General features: G+C 40.8%; 1 protein-coding gene across 1 annotated transcript in view; it reads left to right on the top strand.

Annotated features, from left to right (window-relative positions):
- scfd1 (sec1 family domain containing 1) overlaps positions 1–26,456 on the top strand; it is a 40,842-nt gene that overhangs the window by 5,739 nt on the left and 8,647 nt on the right. The window contains exons 3-17 of the mRNA XM_041813375.1: positions 98–186; positions 448–538; positions 724–846; positions 1,185–1,272; positions 4,293–4,382; positions 4,810–4,865; positions 6,744–6,829; positions 6,920–7,019; positions 10,223–10,362; positions 12,322–12,412; positions 12,684–12,757; positions 14,343–14,424; positions 14,790–14,886; positions 14,972–15,042; positions 26,310–26,389. Coding sequence (XP_041669309.1) covers positions 98–186; positions 448–538; positions 724–846; positions 1,185–1,272; positions 4,293–4,382; positions 4,810–4,865; positions 6,744–6,829; positions 6,920–7,019; positions 10,223–10,362; positions 12,322–12,412; positions 12,684–12,757; positions 14,343–14,424; positions 14,790–14,886; positions 14,972–15,042; positions 26,310–26,389 — 1,358 coding nt within the window. The remainder of the gene's footprint in view (positions 1–97; positions 187–447; positions 539–723; positions 847–1,184; positions 1,273–4,292; positions 4,383–4,809; positions 4,866–6,743; positions 6,830–6,919; positions 7,020–10,222; positions 10,363–12,321; positions 12,413–12,683; positions 12,758–14,342; positions 14,425–14,789; positions 14,887–14,971; positions 15,043–26,309; positions 26,390–26,456) is intronic.

The following is a 26,456-nucleotide window of genomic DNA, read 5'->3' as shown; positions in this document are numbered from 1 at the left end:
CTGGTCCGTTAGCATCTAGCCAAATGTTCCTGTGTCTTTGTTCTCTCTCTAACTTTAGTTTCTATGCTCGGTTTGTTTCTGTATTTTCTGTGTTCAGGTGTTGATATACGACCGGTTCGGCCAGGACATCATCTCCCCGCTGCTGTCTGTCAAAGAGCTGAGAGACATGGGCATCACCCTGCACCTGTAAGAGACGCACACACTCATCCACGCTGCCTCATAATAATCCCAACCCCTCCTGTGAGGGTCTACTCGTTTACCCAGACTGCCCTTGACCTGTAAAAGAGCTAGAACAAGAACCTTTTCCTCTCTGATGTAGTTGTTTGTACATCTTGTTGGTGGCAGCAGTGGTCCACAAAGGGAGAGAGTATTTTTTAGTTGAGTTCTGCACATTTATGCCTCTTTCCTTGGCTATTTCTGTCTAATCCAGCCTGTTTGTGTGTTTAGTCTGCTTCACTCAGACAGAGATCCCATCCCAGACGTTCCTGCCATCTACTTCGTCATGCCTACAGAGGAGAACATCGACAGGATATGCCAGGTACTCACACTAGCTGAACGCTCTGAAACCACACTGGTACATGCACAGAACTCCCGTGAATGTGGCTGAAGCTGAACCGAGGCGTCGTCAGAAGTCTGCCTCACATTATCGTGTTATAGCCGCTGCAGTCAGCTGTGTCAGAGGCTCCTGTTGTGACATTTTAGTGTGTCTGTGTGCTTCTGCAGGATCTGAGGAGCCAGCTGTACGAGTCGTACTACCTGAACTTCATCTCAGCCATCAGTCGGAGTAAACTAGAGGACATCGCCAGCGCCGCTCTGGCCGCTAACGCTGTCAGCCAAGTCACCAAGGTGAACACAGCTACTGTTTTATTCAGCCTCACATCATGACTTTTATTCTTCTTTAACATAGAAGCCTGGTCTGCTGAAGCACCAGCTATCGTGCTGGGAGTCTCCTTTACAAAGTTTACCTCTGTCTTATTGTGAGTTTGTAGCGAATGGATCGAGTGATGTGATAGTTTCATAATTTCACCATTAAACATTTTGATTTATTTAGATATATGAGTATCTAAGAACTAAAATTTGAAAAACAAAATAAAATTTAGATTTCTGTGCATTTATTGTAGTTTGAGCTCTTGAATTTGATTCCAGTGTAATTGATAGTGTACCTGCTGCATGCTTGTGTCCAGGTGTATGATCAGTACCTGAACTTCATCACTCTGGAGGACGACATGTTCATGCTCTGCAATCAGAATAAGGAGCTCATCTCATACCACGGTAACACACAGAAACACACATGCAGACATGTTTGAGGTCAGCCTTCTGTCAGTTAACAATAAATTTAAACATAAGCATTTAATTTCTGGAGACCTGCCCTGACCTTTGACCTTTATGTTTCATGTTTCTGTGCCGTTTAGACCATGGGCAGAAGCTTACACACAATTTTATTAATTCTTCTTCTTCTATGCATCATTAATTTAAAATCAGTGTGTTTTTTTCAGAGTTGTGGTACTTTTATTATTATTTATTACAGAAGAAAAACAATAATCTTGTCTTTATTGTGGAGGACAACAGAAACAATGCCGTTTTAAAGTTCTTACTCTTTAAAACACTTAAACTCAGATGCTATAAAAGATTAAAGTCTTTGTTGTCTCTCTTGCTGTTTTTCGTACTTTCATGTAGTTGTATTGTAGTTTCACTTTACTATAAGCCCACATGCATTTGAAAGAAGATTTTTTGCTTTGCTTCTGCATAAAACTGCACCGCTGAGGATTAAACGGCACGCTAACACCGGAGCCTCTTTCGTCAGCGCTTTTGTTCAGCTCATGTCTTTACTATGAAATCATAAAGTGCTGCTTTTATCTCCTGATCTGTTTAGAAGTTGAAGGGAATTCTGATTTAACAGTCTCATTCAGTGCTGTAGACCAGTGGTTCTCAACCTTGGGGTCAGGACCCCTGGGGGTCGCGAGACACTGAGATGGGGTCACCGGATGCATAAAAAAAAAAACTAAGAATATTTTTTGAATTACACTACAATTACATTACAATTTTAATCCTTATTCATCACTTTTTAACACCAATTTTGCTAATTTTAGCACATTTTGCTACTTAAACCCATTTGTGTCCATTTTAAACCCTTTCCACCTCTGTTTTCTGCCTGTTTTTGTCACTTCTAAACCAATTCTTGCCACTTTCTGCCTATTGCTGCCTCATTATTGCCACTATTAACCCTTTTTACCCATTATAACCACATTTATACCATTTTTTGCCAGTTTCTATCAATTTTTCATCCTATTCCACTTAATTTCCCCCAATTTTTGCACTTAAAAGTCATTTCAGCCACTTTTTTATCCCCTTTTACCGCTTTCTATGCCGGTTTTTGCAAATGTAATCAATTTTTGGTTATTTTCTGCCACTTTTATCTAACTTTTGCCACTTTTTATCCCATTTTTGTTCTTTAAAAATCCAATTTCAACACCTTTTCCACAATTTTTTTGCCATTATTAACTAATTTAAGCAATTTTTCACCCATTTTGAATATGTTTTTAACAAAAGTTGTTTCATTATCAGAAGGTTATTCACTACACAAAATCACAGAGAGATATGTGTTTCTTTGATCAGAGTGGTTATTATTCATGATAAAAATATAAAATATGGTTTTCAAAGCTTAACTTCACTATGGACCATGGTTTTGCTGACCTCCATGGGCCCCAGTTTGGCTGGGCCCCAGAGAGGTTCATGAATGTTCATAGCTGTTCAGCCACCTTCAAGTCCAGTGGGGGTCCCTGGTCTCTGGCACCTTTATTTTGGGGGGTCCCTGGTCTCTGGCACCTTGAATTTGGGGGTCCCTGGTCTCTGGCACCTTTATTTTTGGGGTCCCTGGTCTCTGGCACCTTTAATTTGGGGGTCCCTCGTTCCTGGCACCTTTGTTTTGGGGGTCCCCGATCTCTAGTACCTTTATTTTGGGGGTCCCCGGTCTCTGGCACCTTTATTATGGGGGCCCCTCATCTCTGGCACCTTTATTTTGGGGGTCCCTGGTCTCTGGCACCTTTATGTTAGGGGTTCCTGGTCTCTGGCACCTTTATTTTGTGGGTCCCTGGTCTCTGGCACCTTTATTTTGTGGGTCCCTGGTCTCTGGCACCTTTATTTTGTGGGTCCCTGGTCTCTGGCACCTTTATTTTGGGGGTCCCTGGTCTCTGGCATCTTTATGTTGGGGGTCCCTGGTCTCTGGCACCTTTATGTTGGGGGTCCCTGGTCTCTGGCACCTTTATGTTGGGGGTCCCTGGTCTCTGGCACCTTTATTTTGGGGGTCCCTGGTCTCTGGCACCTTTATGTTGGGGGTCCCTGGTCTCTGGCACCTTTATGTTGGGGGTCCCTGGTCTCTAGCACCTTTATTTTGGGGGTTGTGGGCTGAAAAGGTTTGAGAACCCCTGCTGCAGACTAGTACAGTGAGCCCAGCTGTAGTTGCTAACTGCTAATTAGCCCTGTGGCTTATGTGGATAAAGACTGGTGTAGCTGTAGTGTTCTACCTTGTTTACTGCACAGCTTGCATGGCTCATGTCCACCTCATGACCTTCTGGTGTTAAAGAAACCCCGAAACAATCTGGTGTCTCTGCTTTTAGTCGTACTGGCAGCAGGTTTAAACTATAATCCACGTCACCGCTGTGAGTACCACCTCTAGCTTGTTTTGGCTGAGTGAGGCGTGCGCTGCATCATGTAGTTTTCTAGTATATTTTAAAACTGTCATCTACAGCCATGCTGATTCTGTAAAATCTATTTTGATATGCATATTGGCAATGTGCATGTGATAAAATTATGGCATATGGATATTTTAGCACAAGCCTATCAGATATATCTTTAAAAAAACGATTTAAATATCAAAACCATGAAAACAAACAAACTAAAACTCCAGACTTAGACTCCAGACTTTTACCCTTGCAGGATCAGAGATCTGATTTAGACTCACTAAAATTATACCTGAGATGTGATTAAAGGTGTGGTATTTACACTCAGGTGACATTTCACCTTCACTTTGAATTTCTTGGAGGTGCAATGGGGGATAAAGACCCCCCCCCCCACACCCACACACACACACACACACACACACACACACACACTCCTGTGTTCTGTCTTTTGGTAGTAACAGAGGTGAAAGTGGATCAGCAGATCTACCTGAATGTGGAGAAACAGAAGCGCGGCGTTGTAATGATGGATTATCAGATCTTTGTAAAGGCAGGAAGTGACATCAGAAAAGTTTGACATCCTTACATAATGTCTTGTGTGTCTCCGTCCCGCAGCCATCAACAGAGCCGACATCCAGGACACGGACATGGAGGCCATCATGGACACCATCGTAGACTCGCTCTTCTGTTTCTTCGTCACTCTGGGTGAGTTTAGGAGACGAGCTGCGGCTCTCAGCTTCACTGATCTGTGTGGATTTACTCTGAGTGTCTGTGTTTACATAAGTATGTGAATATTTAGCCTGTTAATAAACATATTTAAAGGAGCAGTTACCCTGGGTCTGTGTCTTTTTGCAGCTGGATATGTTGTTGGTGTTGTTCTGTTTCTGTCCACTAGATGGTAGTGTTTCATTAAATCTCTGAAATTCTCCATCAGAAGTAAAATTGCTCTCACCCCCACAGTAGAGAGCTGACTGCTTGTCCTACTTTATAAACAGTTTATTTTTGTATAGAAATAGACAAACTAAAAAGTTAACTAAAGATCAGAACTCAGTTATGAAGTTGTCTCTGATTCTTCCACGTCAGTTTCTTTCTGAGACTTCATTTTAACCTATTTATTTATTTATTTGCTCAGGCGCCGTGCCGATCATTCGCTGTCCTCGTGGAAATGCAGCAGAGATGGTCGCAGTGGTGAGTTTTCACAGACATCAGCCAATCACGTCAGGTTTAGACCAGCTAGTCCAGTTTGGTTTGGTGCCCTTTGGCACTATAAACTCTAATCTTGCTTTTCCACAGCCGGTGTCCATTCACTCTTGCTCGTAATGATGGGGATTCATTTAGAGATCTAGATCATGTGGCTCCGCTCAGTAAAAGGGCCTGCCTTTGGCAATGCATGCTGGGAAGTGCAGCATCATCAGGGCTGGCGTGGGACTGGTTTTCAGCCTCATGGTATTTTTAGTTTTTTAAAAGAAAGGTTTTAGAGTTACAAGGTCTCTTTTTCTTTTTTTTTCAGCTTCCATTCTTACAGAATTTTTTTAAACTGAGTGAGTTTTATTTACAATACAATACAATACAATAACTTTATTTATCCCCGAAGGCAAATTCATTTGTCTGGAGTCTCATCTGTTTATGATAGAATTGTATAGTCTTATTGCTGATGGCATGAAAGATCTTCCATACTATATAATATAAATAAATAAATATAAATATAAATGTATATATCTATATATATATATTTATGAACTGAATCAGTTTTCATATGGAACAGGTAGATTATACCAGTGATACTCAAAGTGTGGCTCTTTTATGTGTTTATTTGAAATATTCTTCCCAAGAAAACCTTAAAAAAGGGAAACTTTGACCTCAGAAATTATACATTGCAAGTCACATTAATCAGTTTGTTTCCCGCTCTTGTACAGTTGGTTTAAATTGTCAGCCTTTATTTTTTGTTTGTGTATTTCCATTGCCCTTATTTTCAATTGTCCCCCCTTTGTTGCCACTTTTAATTCATTTAACAGCTTTTTAAGCCCAAGTTTAACACTTCTTTTGCCCCTTTTTACCAGTTTTTTTCTTTTTTTTCGTGCTATTTGCAATTCTTTTCCACTTTTTGCCATGTTTTACCCCTTCTCAGCCATTTAAGCTGCCTTTTTCCATTGAATGCTATTTTTTTCCCATTTTTGCCACCTTTGTCAATTTTAGTCTCTTTTCACTCATTTTTTGCCACATTTTATAGTTTTGCGCCTAATTTTTGCCACCTGTAACTCATTTTTTAATCACTTTTGCTACTTTTTTGCCTAATTTTTGCCAATTTTCACCATTTTTTGCCACTTCTTTGCTAGTTTTTGACCAATTTGCCACTTTTGTCCATTTTAGCCTCTTTTCACTCATTTTTTGCCACACGTTTTATCCATTTTGCCACCTGTAACTTGTTTTTGGTATCAATTTTTGCGATTTTCACCAGTTTTTGCCTGATTTTCTCCCCTTTTTCCATGTTTTGCCCCTTCTTACACATTTTAGCTGCCTTTTGCCATTGAATGCCAGTTTTTTTCCCATTTTTGCCACTTTTTCCCATTTTAGTTACTATTTTTAACTTTTTTTTTGACCACTTTGCCACCTGTAACTTATTTTTCAATCAGTTTTCACCACTTTTCGACCATTTCCCCACTTTAACTTCTTGTTACTGCCACTTTAACCTGTTTTCACCAATTTTTACCACTTAGATTGTGGCTCTTGCAAAGGTATGTTTGTTAGTTTGGCTCTTTGGTTGAGTAACACTGGATTATACATTTATAACTGACTGACTTAATCCCACCCACCCACTCTCATGGCTTTTCTTGGCGGTGGTGGATCGTCTCCTCTCTCTGTCAGCAGTAAACTGGCTGAGGGGCTGCAGCTGCTGCAGGAGGGTTCTTGGCAATAATCCACATTCAGTTCTGGCTTTACAAAGCTGCTGTGTTCATAGAACTTATCCCTATTGTAGTCTGTAAATGAAGCTATAACAGCACACTATTTCCTGATTCATTAACTTGGACGGTGGATTGAACATTATATTTTGTGTATGTTTTGCAGAAGTTGGATAAAAAGCTGCGTGAGAACCTGCGGGATGCCAGAAACAGCCTCTTCACTGGAGATAACATGGCTGCTGGACAGTTCAGGTAAACAGAGCCCCTAAATATGAAACCAACTACATTTCCCATAATGCCCTGCTGTATTTAAATCCCTGATGTGGCCTCTGATCTCTTTAGTTTCCAGAGGCCTCTGTTTGTTCTGGCTGATCGTAACGTGGATATGGCCACGCCCCTCCACCACACCTGGACCTATCAGGCGCTGATCCACGACGTCCTGGTGAGTCAGCAGTTACTGATACCAGCATTTTAAAAACATGAATATGAGCACTATTATTAAAAGGTTCCTGCAGATCCTTTAAAAGTCTTCTCTAATGTTAACATCATAACGTGTTAAAACATCTGTGTTTGGTTGTGAGAAGTCTCAGATTTTTACCTTTTGGTGGATTTTCAAACAACCAGTACCGGCCTAAAACCAAATCAACAAAGAGTTGATTAGTTCTGGTTCTGATTTCAGCAAACAGGAGATGATAGCTGTAGAGAGTCTATGAGGACGTCAGCCTTTAAATCCACTGAAGATCATTGATTCCTTCTGTTTAACTATGCGGGGATAATGGACTGTGTGAGTGTCAGGGATCCCCAAAGACTCCCTCATCATTAGCTGGTGTAGAGCCAGAGTGCTGTCAGCTGCTGAGGTGCTGAGGTTAATTCTGACAGCACAGGAATGTGGAGCTACACCGGCGTGTTATATAACACATCATCACACTCTCTGACACCACCACACCGACGTTTGGCAAATCCAGAGTAAAAATGTGGCTCCTCACAGCTCCTTAATGCTGTTATTCATCCGTCAGGACTCATTTTACTTCAGCGGAGGAGTCTGAGGATGGCAGGCCTGCCTCCAGAAATAAAGACTGTGGATAAAATATGACACCTAGTCTTTAAACAAGCTTCTTCCAAGTACAGAACAAAGGGTCTGGATTCAGAGCCACAAAGCTGATCAGTCCTGGTCAGCTGTAAACAAGTGTGATGCAAAGCTCAGAGTAGCCCGTCTTTCTGTCCGTTACAAACTTGTAACTTTTTTGCCTTATTTAGACCCCATGAAACTTTTTTTTTACAGCTTTTTGCTCCATTTTCGCCCTTTTTTCTATTTTGCCTATTTTTGCTGCTTTTTACCAACTTTTAACACCTGATCCTCCTTTTTTTTCAATTTTTGCCAATTTATCATCAATTTTTGCCATTTGAAAAAATTCCCCCATTTTTTTTCTATTTGCATTTCAAATTTTGCCATTTTTTGCCACTTTTTCCCATTTTTGGACAATTTTTGTCTATTTTCTTTTCAGATTTTGCCATTTTTTCCCCACTTTTTCCCATTTTGGATATTTTTTGGCAGGTAGTCTATTTTCTTTTTCAGATTTTGCCATTTTTTGCCACTTTTTCCCATTTTTGGACAATTTTGCCAATTTTGTCCATTTTTGGACAATTTTTGCCTATTTTCATTTTTAGATTTTGCCATTTTTTGCCACTTTTTCCCATTTTTTGACATTTTTTGTCTCTTTTCTTTTCAGATTTTGCCTTTTTTCCCACTTTTCCCATTTTTTGACAATTTTTGTCTATTTGCTTTTTCAAATTTGGCACCCTTTTGCCACTTTTTCCCATTTTTGTCATGTTTTGCTTTGATATGAGTTGTCAGGTTGAAAAGAATATTGTTATCACACCTAACTTTACAATCAACCATGATTTTGCTGACCTCCAGGGTCCCCAGTTTGCCCCAGAAAGCTTTCCCCTTGTATGTGAGGCCTCCTCTCTCATAGAAGATCTTTGTCTGAGCTCACCTGCAGAGTCCTTTAACCCGGCAGTAGATAACTCCATTTTTGACTCCTGATTGTTAGTTTTTATGTCATTAACTACTTATAAAAGATTGTTTGGTGTGTCCTCTGACAGCTCCTGAAGTGGACATTTCGTTCTGCCAAAACATTACGCTCTAAATGTTTTCTTTCTGGAAATGAGGGAAAAGAAATTAAGAGAATTGACATTTTGGCTCAGGAGTTTAGGGACTGAGTTTTCTGACAGACTACATTTATAACACCAAGGCTATTTAACACAGCAGTTACATTATTTTTGGTGTTTATAACTTCTTGTTTCACTCTCAATTGCATCAAAATCCTGAACTCTGGGATTGAAATCAAAAGAAACAGAAAGGCTGGCAGGCTGGGGTTGAACACTAAACCTTATGTTCAGCACAAGAAATTTTCCTGCAGTTTCTACAGAGCACTAGAATCTTTAGTTTTTTATATTTCTATATGTCTCATTTCATTTACTTTGGAAACACTCCTGCAAAATATTTAAATTGTTAAAATATTTGTAGTTTAGACAGCTGGTGAAATTTCATCCCCGCTGGATATTCCACAGTCACCTGAAAGTGGTCTTATTAGAAAGTGGAAGAGTTTAGGAACAACAGCAGCTCAGCCACAGAGAAGACGACCATGTAAAACCACAGAGCGGGGTCAACTTGCTGCAAATGTACCGAACCAGAACAGCCGGCTCAGATGAAGCATGGATCGTTTAATCAGAGCTGCATCCCTGGCAGCGTCTGTTGCCCACGGTAACGGTGTGTTCTTCCTAACGATAGCATTCTAGCAGACTGTTGGTAGGTGTAACTGACCAATCACAATCGTGTTTAACACAGCCCTTTATTTCTAATTGAGGAAGGAGCTAGATTTAACAGATACATCCCTTGATTGTGCTGTCTTGTCTTTATTCTCAGATTCTCCCGAACGTCTTTTAAACATCTCTTCGTCCAGATCCTTGATCTAATTTTTGTTTTGTTAATGTCGATCCAGTTGGCAGTGCTGCTGCTCCTCTCTGGCTGCACATTCTCCATCTTTTTCTTCATTTTCCTACAAATAATTCAAAAGTTTGAACACAGCCAGGCCCAGAACCAGCAGGAGACGCCATCCCAGTATAAATCTCACCCTGGCAACAGCAGTATTATGATATGATGGTGGTTTCTATGATTGAGACGAGGATCAGCCTCCTGTCAGCTTCTGTAAGGATTCACACTGCTGTTATTATTGGTGACTGGTTGGCCTGTCTTCACTCTGGACTAAAACCCACCTGTCTTCATCACCCCAGCGCCCCCTAGTGTCCCGGATCAGGTCTTAGTGTCTGAATGAGTTTTGGAAAAGTAGACTCAGAAACTGAAATGATATTAGATGATGATATTTTTGGATTTTGTTGGTGGTTTCATGCAGGATTTAGTGATTTAGAAGACTTGAAGGGTTGAATTACACCATCTAACACAGGAAAAACAGTTTATAAGGCTGAAATGATGTCAGGTTTGGACTATGAACGGCTCTCTGCAGGTACTGGCAGACACGAAGGATGCTACCCGCCAAAACAACCAGTGAAGCCGCCTGCTGAAGACTTTAAACGCCAGAGACCACGGTAGAAATGTTAAATTTATGTGTCTTTCTTCTGCAGGACTTCCAGCTGAACAGGGTGGTGATGGAGGAGGGCGTGGGGGCAGAACCGTCTCCCGCAGGTGCCAGACCAAAGAAGAAGAACAGAAAGACCTACGACCTGACCGCTGCTGACAAGTTCTGGCAGAAACACAAGGGCAGGTCAGAGCAACAGACACGGTTAACGTCTAAACAGTCTTAGAATCCAGACATTTGTCCTGGGCTGATTTATTCTGGGAGGTCTTTGTGTTTTCTGCTCAAATATTCAATAATCATCAGCTATCAGGATTTCAAAATAAGACCTGAAGATGATTGTGGGTGATTTGTGAGGACTCTGTGAGCTAACAACAAAAGGCTTCATCTTTAACCTTCTTCACACGATCATACCAGACAGTTCGTCTGTTTCAGTATCTCTAAAAACGTCCTCCATGCTGTCCATGTTAATCCAACTAAAATCATAGCAAATCTCAGGTTTAACTAACACACCTGGATTATGTGGCTGCAGCCTGATTCTCTTTTGCATGTCATTCTGGATTAGGTGTTTTGCACATGCTCTGTAGCCTTCAGGCTGTAGTGATGGGGACTGCAGCTCTTTGTAGAGATAGAATATTCTGCAGTAGGGCAGGGAAATTAAACGCAAATTAGATTAAATTGCAGTATGGCCTGTTGCAATTAATGCATTCATTTTGCAGCAGCAGCAGAGATTTTCTGCACATTATAAAAATCATTCAAATCTTTTTAGACTTGTTTACAAAAATCCTCCTTTTCTTGTTTTATGCATATTTTTCTTAATCAAAACAGAAGACATAAAAATGATAACCCCCTTTAATAAAGCAGTTGATAACAGATGTCCAAGATGAGCAAAAATAATTGCAAACAGATTCATTGTTTTAAATCCTTCTTCCCTAGTTTATTCTGATATTAATGAAGCATAGTGTTATTTCACAAAAGTCTTATGCTAGCCACAATCAGCTGACAGCCAGCCGATATCAATTACTGCTTCCAGCTCCCACAGCCAATCACAGCTCTTCCTAAACACAGCAGTCCATTTAAAGATGACATACTTCTCACTAATCCCTGCTTGCATGCTGATGCACCATGCTGCTGCTGCTGCTGGCAAAGCTCCACCTCCTCCACCCCAGCCTCCTCCTTTATAGACTAAAGCTCCACCTCCTCCACCCCAGCCTCCTCCTTTATAGACTAAAGCTTCACCTCCTCCACCCCAGCCTCCTCCTTTATAAACTAAAGCTTCACCTCCTCCACCCCAGCCTCCTCCTTCATAGACTAAAGCTTCCCCTCCTCCACCCCAGCCTCCTCCTTCATAGACTAAAGCTTCACCTCCTCCACCCCAGCCTCCTCCTTTATAGACTAAAGCTTTCCCTCCTCCACCCCAGCCTCCTCCTTCATAGACTAAAGCTTTCCCTCCTCCACCCCAGCCTCCTCCTTCATAGACTAAAGCTTCACCTCCTCCACCCCAGCCTCCTCCTTCATAGACTAAAGCTTCACCTCCTCCACCCCAGCCTCCTCCTTCATAGACTAAAGCTTCACCTCCTCCACCCCAGCCTCCTCCTTCATAGACTAAAGCTTCACCTCCTCCACCCCAGCCTCCTCCTTTATAGCTTAGAGCTTGTTGCACCCTCATATTCCGATTCATACTACTATGGATTAATAACTTCTAAATTAATTTTGTTGTTTTTAAATTAACATGGTCATAAATGCATCTATCTATATGGGGGTTTCTAGCTGCGCTCCCTAAAAGTCAAAGCATTCTGCTGATTAACCCAGGGAGCATCTTTAGAGTAGAGCCTCCTCCACTAAGTAAAACTGTGGATCTGTTTTCCAATAAAATGGTCAAATGTATGATGAGTTTTTCTGTCTGAATGTAGGTCATCATATAGAATGATTTATTGCTTGAATTTGTGAAAAACTACATAAGATGAGGAACCTAACGATAAAAATTTGCCGTTAGATAATTTTTGCAAACTGTTCAGCCCTATTCTGTGGTGGATGTATACTGGGACAGCATCAGTGGTTCAGGAGAACAGTTCCACTGAGCTGATCACAGCTCAACTTCCCTGTTCAACTGCATGTAAATGTACTGAGTGAGTGTTTGTCTTTCAGTCCGTTCCCGGAGGTAGCAGAGTCAGTGCAGGAGGAGCTGGACACCTACAGAGCTCAGGAGGATGAGGTCAAACGCCTGAAGAGCATCATGGTGAGACTGACACAAATTAATATGCACAGAAATTGCTGCCTTGGTAATCATTTGCAAAACAAGTCCAAGTTCCCATGCATGTTCAAGTCTCCAGAATCATTTTACATCCTGGTGTCAGTCTGTTTAAGCCTGCAGAGATGTGAATGACTGTTTGATCCTGTTGTTCATTAAAACAGTTTCAGTTTAAAACACATGGTACTGAAATATTCTGTCGGTCAGTGTAAGATTGTTCAGGTTTATAATAGCTGAATCTGATCTTCTGTGTCTCCAGGGTTTAGAAGGTGAGGATGAAGGAGCCATCAGCATGCTGTCAGACAACACGGCCAAACTCACCTCTGCAGTCAGGTACTGAACAAATCCTCACACCGTCAAACCTGCAGCAGAAGTCATTTATGTGCAACGTTTCAGTACTAGCCTTCATCAGGCAGTTTGATAAAAAGGACGTCTTCAACAAGACGTCTTAAACGGGATGTGGTCACACTCCTGCAACTAGCTTATCCTGGTCTCGATCAGCAAATTAACTAAAAACAAACCTAATCAGTGTGGCCAGCCACACAGTTGAATTTAAAGAAGGTCTTTTTCATAATCAACCTCTAGTTTTGGAAACGAGATGAAAAATCCCCCTGGATAATGACACTCTAAGCACCCTTTAACCATGGAGAAGGAATCAAATGAAGGTCACACTCCCACCGCCACATGCTGGTTGAAGAATGGGGTGCCATCCCACAGCAGTGTGTGACCAGGATGGTGACCAGCATGAGGAGGAGGAGCCAGGCTGTTGTGGCTGTGTATGGTACTTCCACGCTCTACTGAGGCTCCTGTTTGTTAAATAAATAAATTGTTAAATTGCCAATATATCTTGTTTCTTCAAACTTCAATAATCCAATCCACCAAACACCAAACAAGAGTCATTAGCAACAGCAGAATCAGCTGTTTGGCATTGGCACAAAAGATTTGGCAGGTTTTTCATGGGCACAACCCACATGCTCAGCTCTGCTGCTCATCCCTTAAATGCAGGATTAACAATGTAGCATCATTTAAAAGGGTAATAAACAGGCTTTCCAACGGTATAAGATTTATTACCAAGAAGCATTGTTACAACGAAGAAATAATCTACCAAACACAAATTTTTACTGACTTTTTGTGCTAAGTTTAGTTTCTGACATTTCAAAAACACACTTCTTTGTTTGTTTATTATGTGATTTTTTTACACCATACTATCCTTGCTGCTAATACTGCTGCTTTGATTTTGGGGATTTTGTGGATGGATTTTGATGAAATTTTCAGGAAATGGCATGAGGAAGAGGGGTCAAATCTGGAATGACACGTAGCCTCCACCACCACTGGCTGTGCGTTTTCTCCCATGGCCTCTACTCTAGGCCTCCACCATGTCTCCACCTCTGCAGTGTTTGTCAATAAAGCATCACCTCCTCCACCCCAGCCTCCTCCTTTATAGACTAAAGGGTGGAGGAGGTGAAGCTTTAGTCTATAAAGGAGGAGGCTGGGGTGGAGGAGGTGAAGCTTTAGTCTATGAAGGAGGAGGCTGGGGTGGAGGAGGTGAAGCTTTAGTCTATGAAGGAGGAGGCTGGGGTGGAGGAGGTGATGCTTTATTGACAAACACTGCAGAGGTGGAGACATGGTGGAGGCCTAGAGTAGAGGCCATGGGAGAAAACGCACAGCCAGTGGTGGTGGAGGCTACGTGACTGAATTTACTCCCATCACAAAGTTTGGGTCATACTGAAGATTTTTTAAAGGATTCTTTTCTATTGGGAGATAGAGCTAATGGCAGAGGTCTGCGCTCTCCGAGTGCTTTTCTAGTTATGTGTTTTTAACCTGTGCATGCTATGCCTCAAAATTTTGTTCAGTGTTGCATCTTTTGATGTAGCCTGAATGACAATAAAGATTTCTGCTTTCTTGTTTGTCTCTGCAGCTCTCTGCCTGAGCTCCTGGAGAAGAAGAGACTGATCGACCTGCACACCAACGTGGCCACAGCTGTCCTCGACCACATCAAGGTACCACACAGACGTCTCTGGTTACACTAAGCGTCCCCTTTGGCTCAGGATGTCATGAAATCAGGATTACATACTGAGACAGAATGCTATATCTTGTCTAAGCTCTATTTGATATCATGGCAGCAGAAACAGAAGTCTGGAGAAGCTAATTTGGGGACACTTCTTGCTTTCAATGATCAAAAAATAACAAGCTAACACTGGCGTTACAGCTCAGTGCTGTGATAACATAAATCTTAATCTATAGTTTGAGAACCTGTGGTATTGAAACATCAGAAATACTGGCTACCGTACTTTGGCTGAATGTCAGTAACTCGCAGTGAAGCTCAAACATCTGAGTGATGATTTGATGCTTTTTGTGTCCTCAGAGCCGTAAACTGGATGTTTACTTTGAGTTTGAAGAAAAACTGATGAGCAAGTCAACTCTGGACAAATCCCTGCTGGACATCATCAGTGACCCCGACGGTAACACACCGACAAACGCTTAGAAACAGACATTTCTGCTGATAGCAAAGACTAACCAATGTGTCTGAATGTTTGTGTCGATCAGCCGGGACCCCTGAAGACAAAATGAGACTTTTCCTGATCTACTACATCACTGCCCAGCAAGCTCCATCAGAGGTAACACACACAGACACATGCAGAATTATGAGGTGTCAGTGATGAAAGGTACTGCTGGTAACTGATTGAAAATATCAGTCAGAGTTCAGACACACAGGCAGACATGTTAGGCATAGGCTAATAAATTCATTTGATCGGACTACGGCTGTTTATAATGGCCATCCTGGTTCACAGGATGCTCCCAGCGTTAGCCAGAATGGGACGGCACTTTCCCCTTTTTATGTGAAATCCATCCATGAAAACCAAACAGTAGTTAAACTGTGGAGCTGAGAAACATGCATCAGCTTTTGTTATTGTTTTAACTTCTCTAAAGGTGACCTTAGACCTGATGACTTTTCCTCCGATTTCAAAGTCACAGACAAAATCCCAAAGTTGGAGTAAAGTCATGAGAGTCTTGCTAAAGTCTCAGCTCGCTCCCGTTGTCTCAGTCGTTAGGTATTAGGTGGTCTAAAGACTGGATTTTAGCCGTTTTGAGGCGGTCTGTCTTCAGTCTTGGCATTACAATAATATCAGACATGTCCAATTTTATCGTACATCTTAAATCTGCTCAGAGCTGCAGTCAGATTTCTGCTCCTGTGTTTTTGTCTGTCAATTCATTCTCAAGTGACATGACCGGAAAGGTAAACCGCCACTGGGATTTTTAAAGTAAAAGCCCGATTTGTTCTGAAGTGTTTCCGGAATAGTTCCTCAGTTGTTGCACTAACACACTGCAAAAAAAGACGGGCTTAATGTAAGATAAGAACACTAAATCTGAGAAGAAAGGTACTCAAAACTAGTGAAATTATCTGTCCATGCAGCAAGATAATTTGACTTAATAAGATAGCTTAAAATACGATCGTTAAATTTAGAAATAAGTAAGTCGTCACACACTAAAAATAAGAAGTTAACTTTTAAAAAAAGATAAATTATCTAACACTTCTAAGTTTTTCAATCTTTTTAAGCACCAAATAATTTGCAGTAACATGCAAAGTTGCTTCACTGTTTAACTTTCCTTTCATTTCTACTCAATGGAATTGGTTTAAAAACATCAGATTATTAGGGATAGTAACTCAAATGTGACCTCTGTCTCCTTCTACATGTTGTTCTCTGCTGAAAAATTATTGTTGTGAGTTTTCACCAGATGCATGATGGGAAATAATCTCAAAAGAAATCGTTTTCTAGTCTTGTAGTGACCCACAGCCTTTGCAAAATCTCAGTCTGAGACTAAAAAGTTGCTGACAGGTAGTTTTTAGATGTGAGACGGTCTCAGGTGTCAGTCTCTTTAGAGCAGGGGTGTAAAACTCAATCACAGCAGGAGCCGGATTCTGAATTACGGTCTAACCTGAGGGCCTAACAGGGTCCACATTACGAAACTGTCATCCTCATTTTCACCTGTAATACATTATAGGGAAGAAATAAGCACTGATGATAAATCATTTTGAGATTTAAAAAGTCAAAATGATCAGTTAAAAAGCTCAAAATCTGAGATAAAAAGTCAAAATTATTAGTGCAAAAGGTTAAAACACAAAGTTAGATGTTAAAATTATGCCTTTAAAAGGCAAATATATAAAAACAGGTCACAATCATGTTTTTAAGGCCAAAATATAACTTGAAATTTAAAACTGTGAGCTTTAAAGGTTCCAAATATGAGATAAAAAGTCAAATATAAATAGAAAAAGCCAAAATATTAGACACAAGTCAAAACTGACAATGTCAAAATATGAGATTAAAAAATTAAATAAATTGAAAAAGCCTAAATATTTCCTTAAAGTCCAAATGATAAATGTAAAAGGTCAAATATGGGATAAAAAGTCAAAATAATAAATATTAAAAGCTCCAAACACAAGATAAAAGTCCAAATAATAGATAGAAGTCATAGTTGTGCTATGCAAAATTGAAAATATGAAATGAAAACACAAATTAATTTCCCACATTTTTAAAATCTTTTTTTTTTGTACTCTTTATATTTGTCACATTTTTGTGGCATAAGGATATTTGATATACTCAAGGTTAAGTTTATATTTTTATACTGAAGGAAATCTGACCTCATATTTTAGGGCTAGTTAAAGAATATGATATTTTCTTGCAGGCCTGGTACAACTGTACCACGGGCCGCATTTTGCCCCCGGGCCTTGAGTTTGACACCCATGGTTTAGAGTCTTTAAGAGTTTCAGCAAAGTCCTCTGGTGGAAGGCCAGCCTTAGTCAGTGGTTTGTCCAGATTCGTGTCTGTCATCAGGTGGATCTATCTTATAAAGCTTTAAGCTGATAGGTTTGTTCCTGGTCAGAGAATAACCGGACCAATCAGAGTCATTTGAGGAGAAAGAGGCGGTGCTATAGGCGGGGTTTATTTAAAAAGACATTAGCCCTGTAAACGATGGTGGACGGTGCAGAAATGGGCGTGGATGCAGCTGCAGCAGCAGTTTGATCAGAACTGGACGTTTCTTTATTTTCTTGGTGAAAACTGTTTTTTTTCTGTGTTTAATTTACCAGCTGGCTCCACTGATAGTGAACAGGCCTGGGTCTACACATGAAGCAACAAAATCATGAGCATCTCTGGGAAATTTTACTTGTTTTGTGTCCGGTAAAGAACGACTAACATTCACTTCTTATTCCATGTGTGTTTGTCCAATCTTAAAGTTCCCATCTTACACTGTATAATAACCAGAGATGGTTTTAGTAGAAATAGATTCTAACCGCCCCTCAAACGCCTCTGGATCCACGGCTAAACGCCGTCTCTTCCACCAAACCTCTGAACATGTCGACTCCTTGAACTGGAGGTCTGTTCCCATGTGTGTCGTACTTCATGATGCGATTTAAAGACCTGCTCAGTGTTTTGGCGGTTTTTCTCTCGCTATTGTGCAGCCCAGACAATGATTCCTTTCACAGCAGGCTAAGCAAGTGTAACTAATAACATCCATGAGTAAAGTCTGGCTCCGTCAGGACACAGCTCCTCTCTTCAGTATCCAAATATTTTCCACGTTTAGGAGCATGTTTTCACTCTGAAACCTCTCAGCATCTCCAGAAACTCAAAAACAAACCTTGGTTTCCAAACCGCCGCTCTGATGGATGAGGACGGCTGTCTTCAGATGTGTGTTATTGGACCTGCCATGGGTTTTATTTTGAGTTACCAAACCGCCGCTGCAGAGGCTTTACCCTCACCGTCACCACTTGGCTCTAACGCCTCGATTGTTCTTTAGATTTGATTTACATCAGTTAGAGAGACGATCACTGCTCAGACCGCAGCACAACAACAAAACAAACACAACGCTGCTCACAGAGCAGAACAGACGCTAATATTAGAGCTATCAGAGCTGGAGGAAGGCTGGGGAGTTTATTTAAGCTATATGGCCAGAAGTATGTGGACACAGCCATTGCTTTTATTGAGTTTACTTCTACCATGCTCACCTGCACCTTTTAAGAAACATTCAAACCAACGGATTCCCCATGGTCCATGAAGTCCTTCCCTACGTGACCTTAGACCCTGAGGAGGTTAAAAATAATCCAACAAGATTACACCGGTCTGATTGGAATTAATCTTATATCAGTCTGCAAAAGCAAAAAGGATTACATAATCAGATTAGATAATAAAAAAAAACAGGATTATCCAGAATTTAACAGAGCTGGATTTAGACTGGAGCACAGAGAAAAATGTGAGAAAACAACTGAACTGGTTAAAGAAGCATTTTTGAAAGGTTCATGATATTTCCAGCCTTTTCCAGGTATAATAGAATACTATTTATCAGTCACAGAGTGAAGCAGACAATTCTTTGATTTTATGGAGCAGACAACAAGTAATGTTTGATACGGATGAGTGGATGGATGGATGTTGGTGCTTTATGGATGGATGGATGGATGGATGGATGGATGGATGGATGATGGATGATGGATCAGTCCATCTTGTACAGCACCAGTTGATAACTGAATTACTCTGCAGACATGTTAATCAGAGGTCGGGTGTAGACTGGACTGTTTGATGTCCATGTTTTTATGATGTAATGACCCAGTGTGGATCACCATGGGGTTTAAGATAAACTGCTGTGAGAGATGTTCTGTCAGTTCTTCTATTAAATCTGATAGTTGTAGTTTCTATGAGCCTCTAACTGTCCACCAGCTCTGTGGTCATCACCTTTAGAGGTCCAGAGACTTTAGTCTTCCCAGGGAGCAGAAGATCAGTGTTTCTGATGATGCTGGTTCAGTCCGCTCTCTCTCTGTGGTTCAGTCCTGCCAGAATAAACCCAAAAAACCCTGAAGAAGACTACGGTGACTGTTTGGGGAACTCTGTGATCCTGCTGTGGTTCAGGAACAAAACAGGAACCCTGCAGGGCGATGACGATCTGTGGGGATAGAAATTAAAGACGAGACAATGCTCCTTATTTTTCTCTGTGGTCTAAGAATGAAGAAACTCTTCTATGAAACAGAAGGATGACCAGAACTGTGGCTGTCAGAGGGAAGGGTCAGGAGTCGGTGGTTCGATAGCGGGTTTTATTCAAGGTGTGGCAACTAGTGACCCTGGTTCATGCTAGGAGCTTCTTGCGAAGCATCCTGTGTTTTCAGTAGGAATGAAGGTGAAATATGCTGGGTTAACTGTCTCTGTTCAATGATTTTTACAGCCACTAAATCAGTAGGACTGGTACAACATTTCCAAAACGTCCCAACCAAACAGACCGGCCAAGAAGAGCCGGTGTTGCTATCACATTTTGGTGATTTTTCCTTGGTGGGAGGCTGAGACTTCACTTGTTGTGGGTTTTTGAGGACTTCCTCTTGCCTGTGGACAGCCAAACCAAAGTCTTTTTGGTTTCCCTTCATTTCATGAACCCGTCCCGACTAAACGGCCTCACTGAAGTCAGACAGCTCAGGGGCATTTACATCAGCGACTGTGGATTGGCCGACAGTAGAAACGTTTTTTAGACATGCTAATGTCAGCTCTGCAGAACCACAGTATACCCATCAATAGCTCCATTTATGTCAGGCTTTATGAGAAGCATCTTCTTGGCTCTAAATATCCATAATTTCATCCCTAGCCAAAGGTAGAACAAAGATGGCCGAGTCAAAGCAGCGAGTTCCCGTGAGACGTGGTGAGAGTGGCTGTTTCAGGAACACAGCTGGATCAGGTTTAGTTTGGCAGAAAGCTCGACCCATCCTTCATGAAATGACAAGGACTGTTTGAGTCTGATGTTTAGGGACAAACACACAATGAGCTCCGTGTTTTCACTCATTTACATTTATTAGAAATCTTCATTTTTATTCACAGCAGAGGTCGGCAGGTTTAGAAACTCCCCAGGTTCCAGGAAAGGCTGGAGAGATTTTCTCTCATCCGGACAAACTTTGAGAAGTTGGTCGCTGTCTGAGTCCAGAGCTCCAACAGCTGCTGATGGCAGAGAGGCTGCTTTAACACCTGCTAAAATAATTATAACATCCACAGCTATTATTCAGTCACTGATCAGTCACCGTCAGAAACACAGAGAGAGAGCCAAGCCCTGAGAGCAGCATCTATTCATCAGAGTCTTGCTAAATCTCTGCAGAGGAATCACTCGCTGAGGTGATCTGTTTCACTGACATCAGAGAGCAGAGGGGGAAACTCCAGGTTTTAAAGCTTATCTCAGATTAAACTGAGGTATAGTAAGGTTTACCTGCCTCTGTTTACCTCTGCTGTGGCACCAGCTGACCGGGGATGAGATGGCACTTTTACGTAAACGCCGACTACTAAAGGAGTTCTGAAGGTCGTCTTGTTTGGCAGGAGAAGACTCCCCCCACTAGTAACTCTGTTTCAGGGGCAGTCATTGAGGGTAGAGATAAAGGCTTTTGCACAACAGATGTGATTTTTGTAATCTGCATGTAATTAACTTTTCAAACCTGTACGAACCTCATTTTGTGGTAGAATTGTGCCTTTTATTCGCTCGCTGTGCTTGATTTTTCCAAAGTTTCATTCCTCACAAGCACACACCAGATCAGGAAAACGCTCATCCATGTTTAAGGCTGAGGTTCTCAACGCTGGGGTCACGAGACACTGAGAGGGGGTCTTCAGATTACACTGTTGCCACTTTACACAAAATTTGCCTAATTTGAACCCATTTTGCAACATAAAACCCATTTTTTTGTCACTTTTAAACCCTTTCCACCACTTTTTTTTCTGCCTGTTTTTGCCACTTCTAAACCAAATCTCTCCATTCTCTGCCTATTGTTGGCTCTGTTGGCACATTATTGCCACTATTAACCCCTTTTACTACTTTTTAAGCCACATTTCATAATTTCATATGCCCACTTTTGCCAGTTTATATCAGTTGTCATCCCATTTCACCAAATTTCCACAGGTCTTTGCAACTTTAACTCCATTTCAGCCAGTTTTGAATCCCCTTTTACCACTTACTACTTTGCCCATTTTTGCCACCTTAACCCATTTTTGCTGTTGTTTGGTTATTTTTTTTTTGCCACTTTTATCTAATTTTTGGCATTTCTAACCCATTTCTGCTACTTTTAAAATCTAATTTCTAGGGTTGCACAATATTATCGGCCAGATATCGGTATTGGCAGATATCAAAATTTTTGCCTATATTTGCATCCGATGTCTTGGCCGTGCATATCAGCATATTTTGTATCAACTGTCAAATTTGGCCGTATGTATTTTAATAGATTAGTGGAGTTTTAGGCTGAACCAACAGATCTATGTAAGTTGAGATCTTTTTCTTTATTCATTCTCAGTCTTTAAACTTTAACCCCTGAAAGCCTGTTGTATCATATTTGATACAGACTTTTATGATACCTCTATCTAATCAATATGATCAACAATTTACTAAAAAAAAACAACTTCTGAATACAACCTGATAAATGATAGAAAAATGCCCTCAAGTGGATTATCAGTTACCAAAAACGCCTAATGTATCAAATGAGATACAAAAAATATAAATGTTTAATTCTATGGAAATTCAGAGTTTGTTTCTTTTTTCATCCTCAAACCTAAAATTGTGTCAAAAGGACGAAATTTTTAGTTATGTAAAACATATTTAAATATTGGTATCGATATCGGTATCTGCTAAAATGAATCTATAAATATCAGCATATCGGATATCATGCATCCCTACTACTTTCAGCACCTTTCTCACCATTTTTGCCACCTTTGGCGGCAGCAACAGCAGCATTTATAAGCATTTATGATTCATGTAAACAAGTCTTTCACATCACTGTGGAGGAATTTTGTCCCACTCTTCTTTGCAGAATTGTTTTAAATAGCCACACTGGAGGGTTTCCCAGCACTGCAAAATAGTAACAAAAACATGGAGTCTTTCTGGGCTGACACTTCAAAAAATTTGATGAATTTGAGGCAACACTATTTTGTGGCTCATTTTTACCAAAAACTCGCTCAGTTCTGGAGAGAAACTCTACCCGTCAGTTACACTGTGTAGCCAGACTTCCTGGCCAGTACAACAGCAAGTCCTAAAGGAGCAATGCTCAGAACTTAAGCGAAGATTCCTAGTTTGATATTTGGTCAGATAGGACCTTTCTGTGTGCATGCTCTCCCTGTGCATGCACGTGTGCTCATGCTCAGTAGGTCACTTGGTGAGTCTAAATTGCCCGTAGATGTGAGCATGTCTGGTTGTTTGTGTCAGCCAGTCCTGTATCTCGCCTTTCGCCCAAAGACAGCTGGGAGAGTCCAGTCCCCATGATTGCAAATGTCAGTCCCTCCAAATGACACCAAGGAATACAGCGGTGCAGACCAGCAGTTACACATGCACCAGAAAAAGAGACAAAATTTCATTTTATCTCCTGCTCTGATCAGGTGTCAGACTCAGTCACAGCAGAGCAGGATTCTGAACTTAGGTCTAGCCTGAGAGCTGAACAGGGTCAACATGTAACCAGAAACTGTCAACCTCATTTTTACCAATAATTATGGGGCACTGATGATAAATGGTTATGAGATAAATAAAAGAAAGCCAAAATAATAAGTTTGAAGGCTCAAAATCTGAGATAAAAGTCAAACCTATTAGTTCAAAAGGTCAAAACATGAAATTAAAAGTCACAATAATGATTTTAAAAAGCAAATTTCTGAGATAGAAAGTCAAAATCATAAGTTTTAAAGGTCAAATATGACTGAAAATTGAAAATCATTCATTTAAAATTCAAAATAATGTGATAGAAATTAAAATAATGAATTCAAAAGGTAAAAATATGAGATTGAATTTTAAAATTTTGGATCTAAAATTCAGAGTTAGGAGTTGAAAAGATCAAAACATGAGAAAAAAAACATCAAAAATAATGAGCTTAAAGGTGAAAATATGAGATAAAGTTGAAATCATCAGTTTTGGTCAGATAAGAAAATTCCTTTTCCTGCATTCCTGACTTTTTACCAATTATTTTTACTTTTTTAAAATATTTTTATGACTTAACCAGGAAATTTTAAATCATCAAGGTTTAGTTTACATATTTAAACCAGAGGAAATCTGCAGACCTCATACCTGTGGGCCAGTTAGAATAGAATTATAATATAGTCTTGTGGGCCAGATTTGGCCCCCAGGCCTCGAGTTGGACACCCTCAATGATGCAAACTTCACTGGAGACTTTCAAGGCACAACTTTTAGAGGAATGCACAGAATTTATACAGAAAATCACGACTGTTTCTTTTTTACACGTAGATTGAGATTGATAGTTTAAATTCAGACTTTAAAAATATCATAGATGTGCCTGAAGAGGTCCAGAAGCCGACAGGCTTAGACCAGGGACCTCCTCCTTCCTTTCTTTCTCATTGCTCCTGATATAAGTAAAATAATTCACCCCTGATTTATTTGTAGTTTCCTGCCGTTTATGTGCATTCTCCTTGGTGTTCTAAAAGTTAAATGTAAACCAGAGCCTTTGTCCTGGTATTGGAAAGGGTAAAAACATGTCAGAAACCTTTTATTTTTGTTCATTTAGCTTTTAAACCAGCAGAACTGCAGAGAACTGATGTTGATTCTGTTAGTAGAAAGCTGCTCTGACACCATGAAGCGTTCACAGTAAGCTCTGTGATTCCCAGCATCTACTCACATTTACGGCTCGTCTTCAGCTTCCTCTGCTGAAGGATTTTATGACGGTTCCTCCTCTTCTTCTTTAATCTTCATTTCATCCTCCTGGATGATGGATCAGCCTGGACTTAGCCCTCATACTCCATCACCACCTACTCCCTCTCTCTCTCTCTCTCAGCTCCTGGCCTCCTGTCTGTTTCTTCTCCTCTCCCACCTTTGATCTCTCTCCCCCTCTCACCCCTTTCCCCCCGTCTACCTGCTGCAGAGAGCTGCAGGAGTTCCAGCGGGATCTCAGACCGTCAAAGACAACCACACGGGCTCTCAGACGCTCTTTCACGTGGCTGCTGGCTGCTGTTGTGTAATCTTTGGTGTCTCCCGCTGAGCTGCTCGCTGAAACGATACGCTCTACGTCACCGTCACGAGCTGAAGGTCGGAAATAGAAACGGGAGGAATGTTTTCATCCTGCTGAGAGAAGACGGCCATGTTTGAACTAAACGTTTCCCCGACTGAGCAGAGAGGACCCTGAAACTAAAGCTCTGTGAAAATAAACCAGAGAAAGAGGCTCCACTAGGGGCTGCTTCCTGCAGCGAGTCCGTCCCCATAGACCCCCATGGAGGCCATGATGAAGCCATGCTGTTGTGATGGATGTGGTTTAGCATGGTCTCCCTGACAGAGACGTTGTCTGGATGGGAGCATATGTTGCTCTAAAAGCTCCCTCTACGTTTCAGCATTGATAGTTCCTTTCCAGATGTTAGAGCTGCCCACGCCACAGGCACTAATGCAACCCCATACCATCAGAGATGCAGGCTTTAGACCTGAGCCAGGAGAACAAGCTGGATGCTCCCTCTCCTCTTTAGTCCACAGGACATGACGTCTGTGGTTTCCTCTGACCACAGAACAGTTTTCCATGTTTCCTCTGACCACAGAACAGCCATCAAATTCTAATGAGCTGATATTTGTCATGGTAAAATGTCTCAGTTTCATTATTAGATGTGTTTCTGTTCTATAGTGAATCAAATATGGGTTTATGAGATCTGACAATCATTGACTTCTGGATTTGTTTACATTTCACACAATGTCCCAACTTTTTTGGACTTCTCCAGCCCTATGTAGAATCTCATTGACAGCAAGAAGCAACTTTAATCAGCAACAGCGCCCAATAATGCATGAACTTTACCCAGAAGCAAAAAAGAGCGGATGCCACCAACATCGACATAACCAAACATCGACTCATCAACAGCCGAGGGCGCACGGTGTTGGAACTTCCTGCTTCTATTAACATACGACCTATATCAGTGTTGCTCAACCTGTGGCTCTTTTGTGATGATTTGTGGCTCTTTTATATCTAAATTGAAACATTGTTCCCATTTTTGTGACTTCTTTTTGACACTTTTATCCTGCTTTTTGCAATTTTGCCCCTTTTTTGCCCTTTTTTTGCCACTTTTTGCTCATTTAGGCTGCCTTTTGCACTTAAATGCCCCCTATTTCCCATTTTGCTACTCTTTGATGCGTTTTGCCCTTTTTTCCACCTTAATGCTGATTTTTGCCCATTTTAGTCACTTTTCACTTATTTTTTGCCACAGTTTTGCCACTTTTAGTCGATTTTTGCCACTTCTTTTTGTCTCTTTCCAACCATTTTTGACACTTTTATCCTGCTTTGTGCAATTTTTTTCCCTTTTTTGCCCATTTCAGCCACTTTTCACTCATTTTTTGCCATGTTTTTGCCACTTTTGGACCATTTTTGCCATTTGTAACTCTTTTTTTTTTGCCACTTCTTGCCCAATGTTTGCCCCTTTTTCCCCAGATTTTTGCTACTTTTCCCTCAGTGTTTGCCTGTTTTTGGCTATTTTTGCCACTTCTCCCCCATTTAAGCTGCCTTTTGCAATTAAATGCCACTTTTTGCTGATTATCCTACCTTTTTTCTGATTTTTGCCACTTTTTGACAAATTATTTCCAACTTTAACCAATTTCTTTGATAATTTCCCACCCATTTTTGCCATATTCTGCCCTTTTTTGCCACTTTTCTCCCAGTGTTTGCTGCTTTTTTTTTTTTTTTTTTTTTTACCATTTTTGCCATCTTTAACTTTTTTAATTGCCACTTTTCACCTCTTAGACTGTGGCTCTTGCAGATGTATTTTTGAACACTTTGGCTCTTTGGTTGAGTAACACTGGTCTATTTGCACCAAAAAAATCTGCCACATTTATTTGTTTTTTTCTAAATCATGGCTCAAGTCTACAGAAACTCTGCCTTATTTCCAGAGTTCATGTTCATGTGTGTTCATGTGTGTTTCAGTCTGACCTGGAGCAGTATAAGACGGCTCTGCTGGACGCCAGCTGTGACCTTTCACCTCTAAACTACATCAAACAATGGAAGTAAGTCCACCTCAGCTTTAAGCTCTTTTTTTAAAGAAAATTACAAAAACACAGTAGGAAGATTCAG

The sequence above is a fragment of the Cheilinus undulatus genome, linkage group 18 (genome assembly GCF_018320785.1).
Source record: "Cheilinus undulatus linkage group 18, ASM1832078v1, whole genome shotgun sequence".
NCBI lineage: Eukaryota > Metazoa > Chordata > Actinopteri > Labriformes > Labridae > Cheilinus > Cheilinus undulatus.
This window is presented reverse-complemented; position numbering and strand designations above follow the sequence as displayed.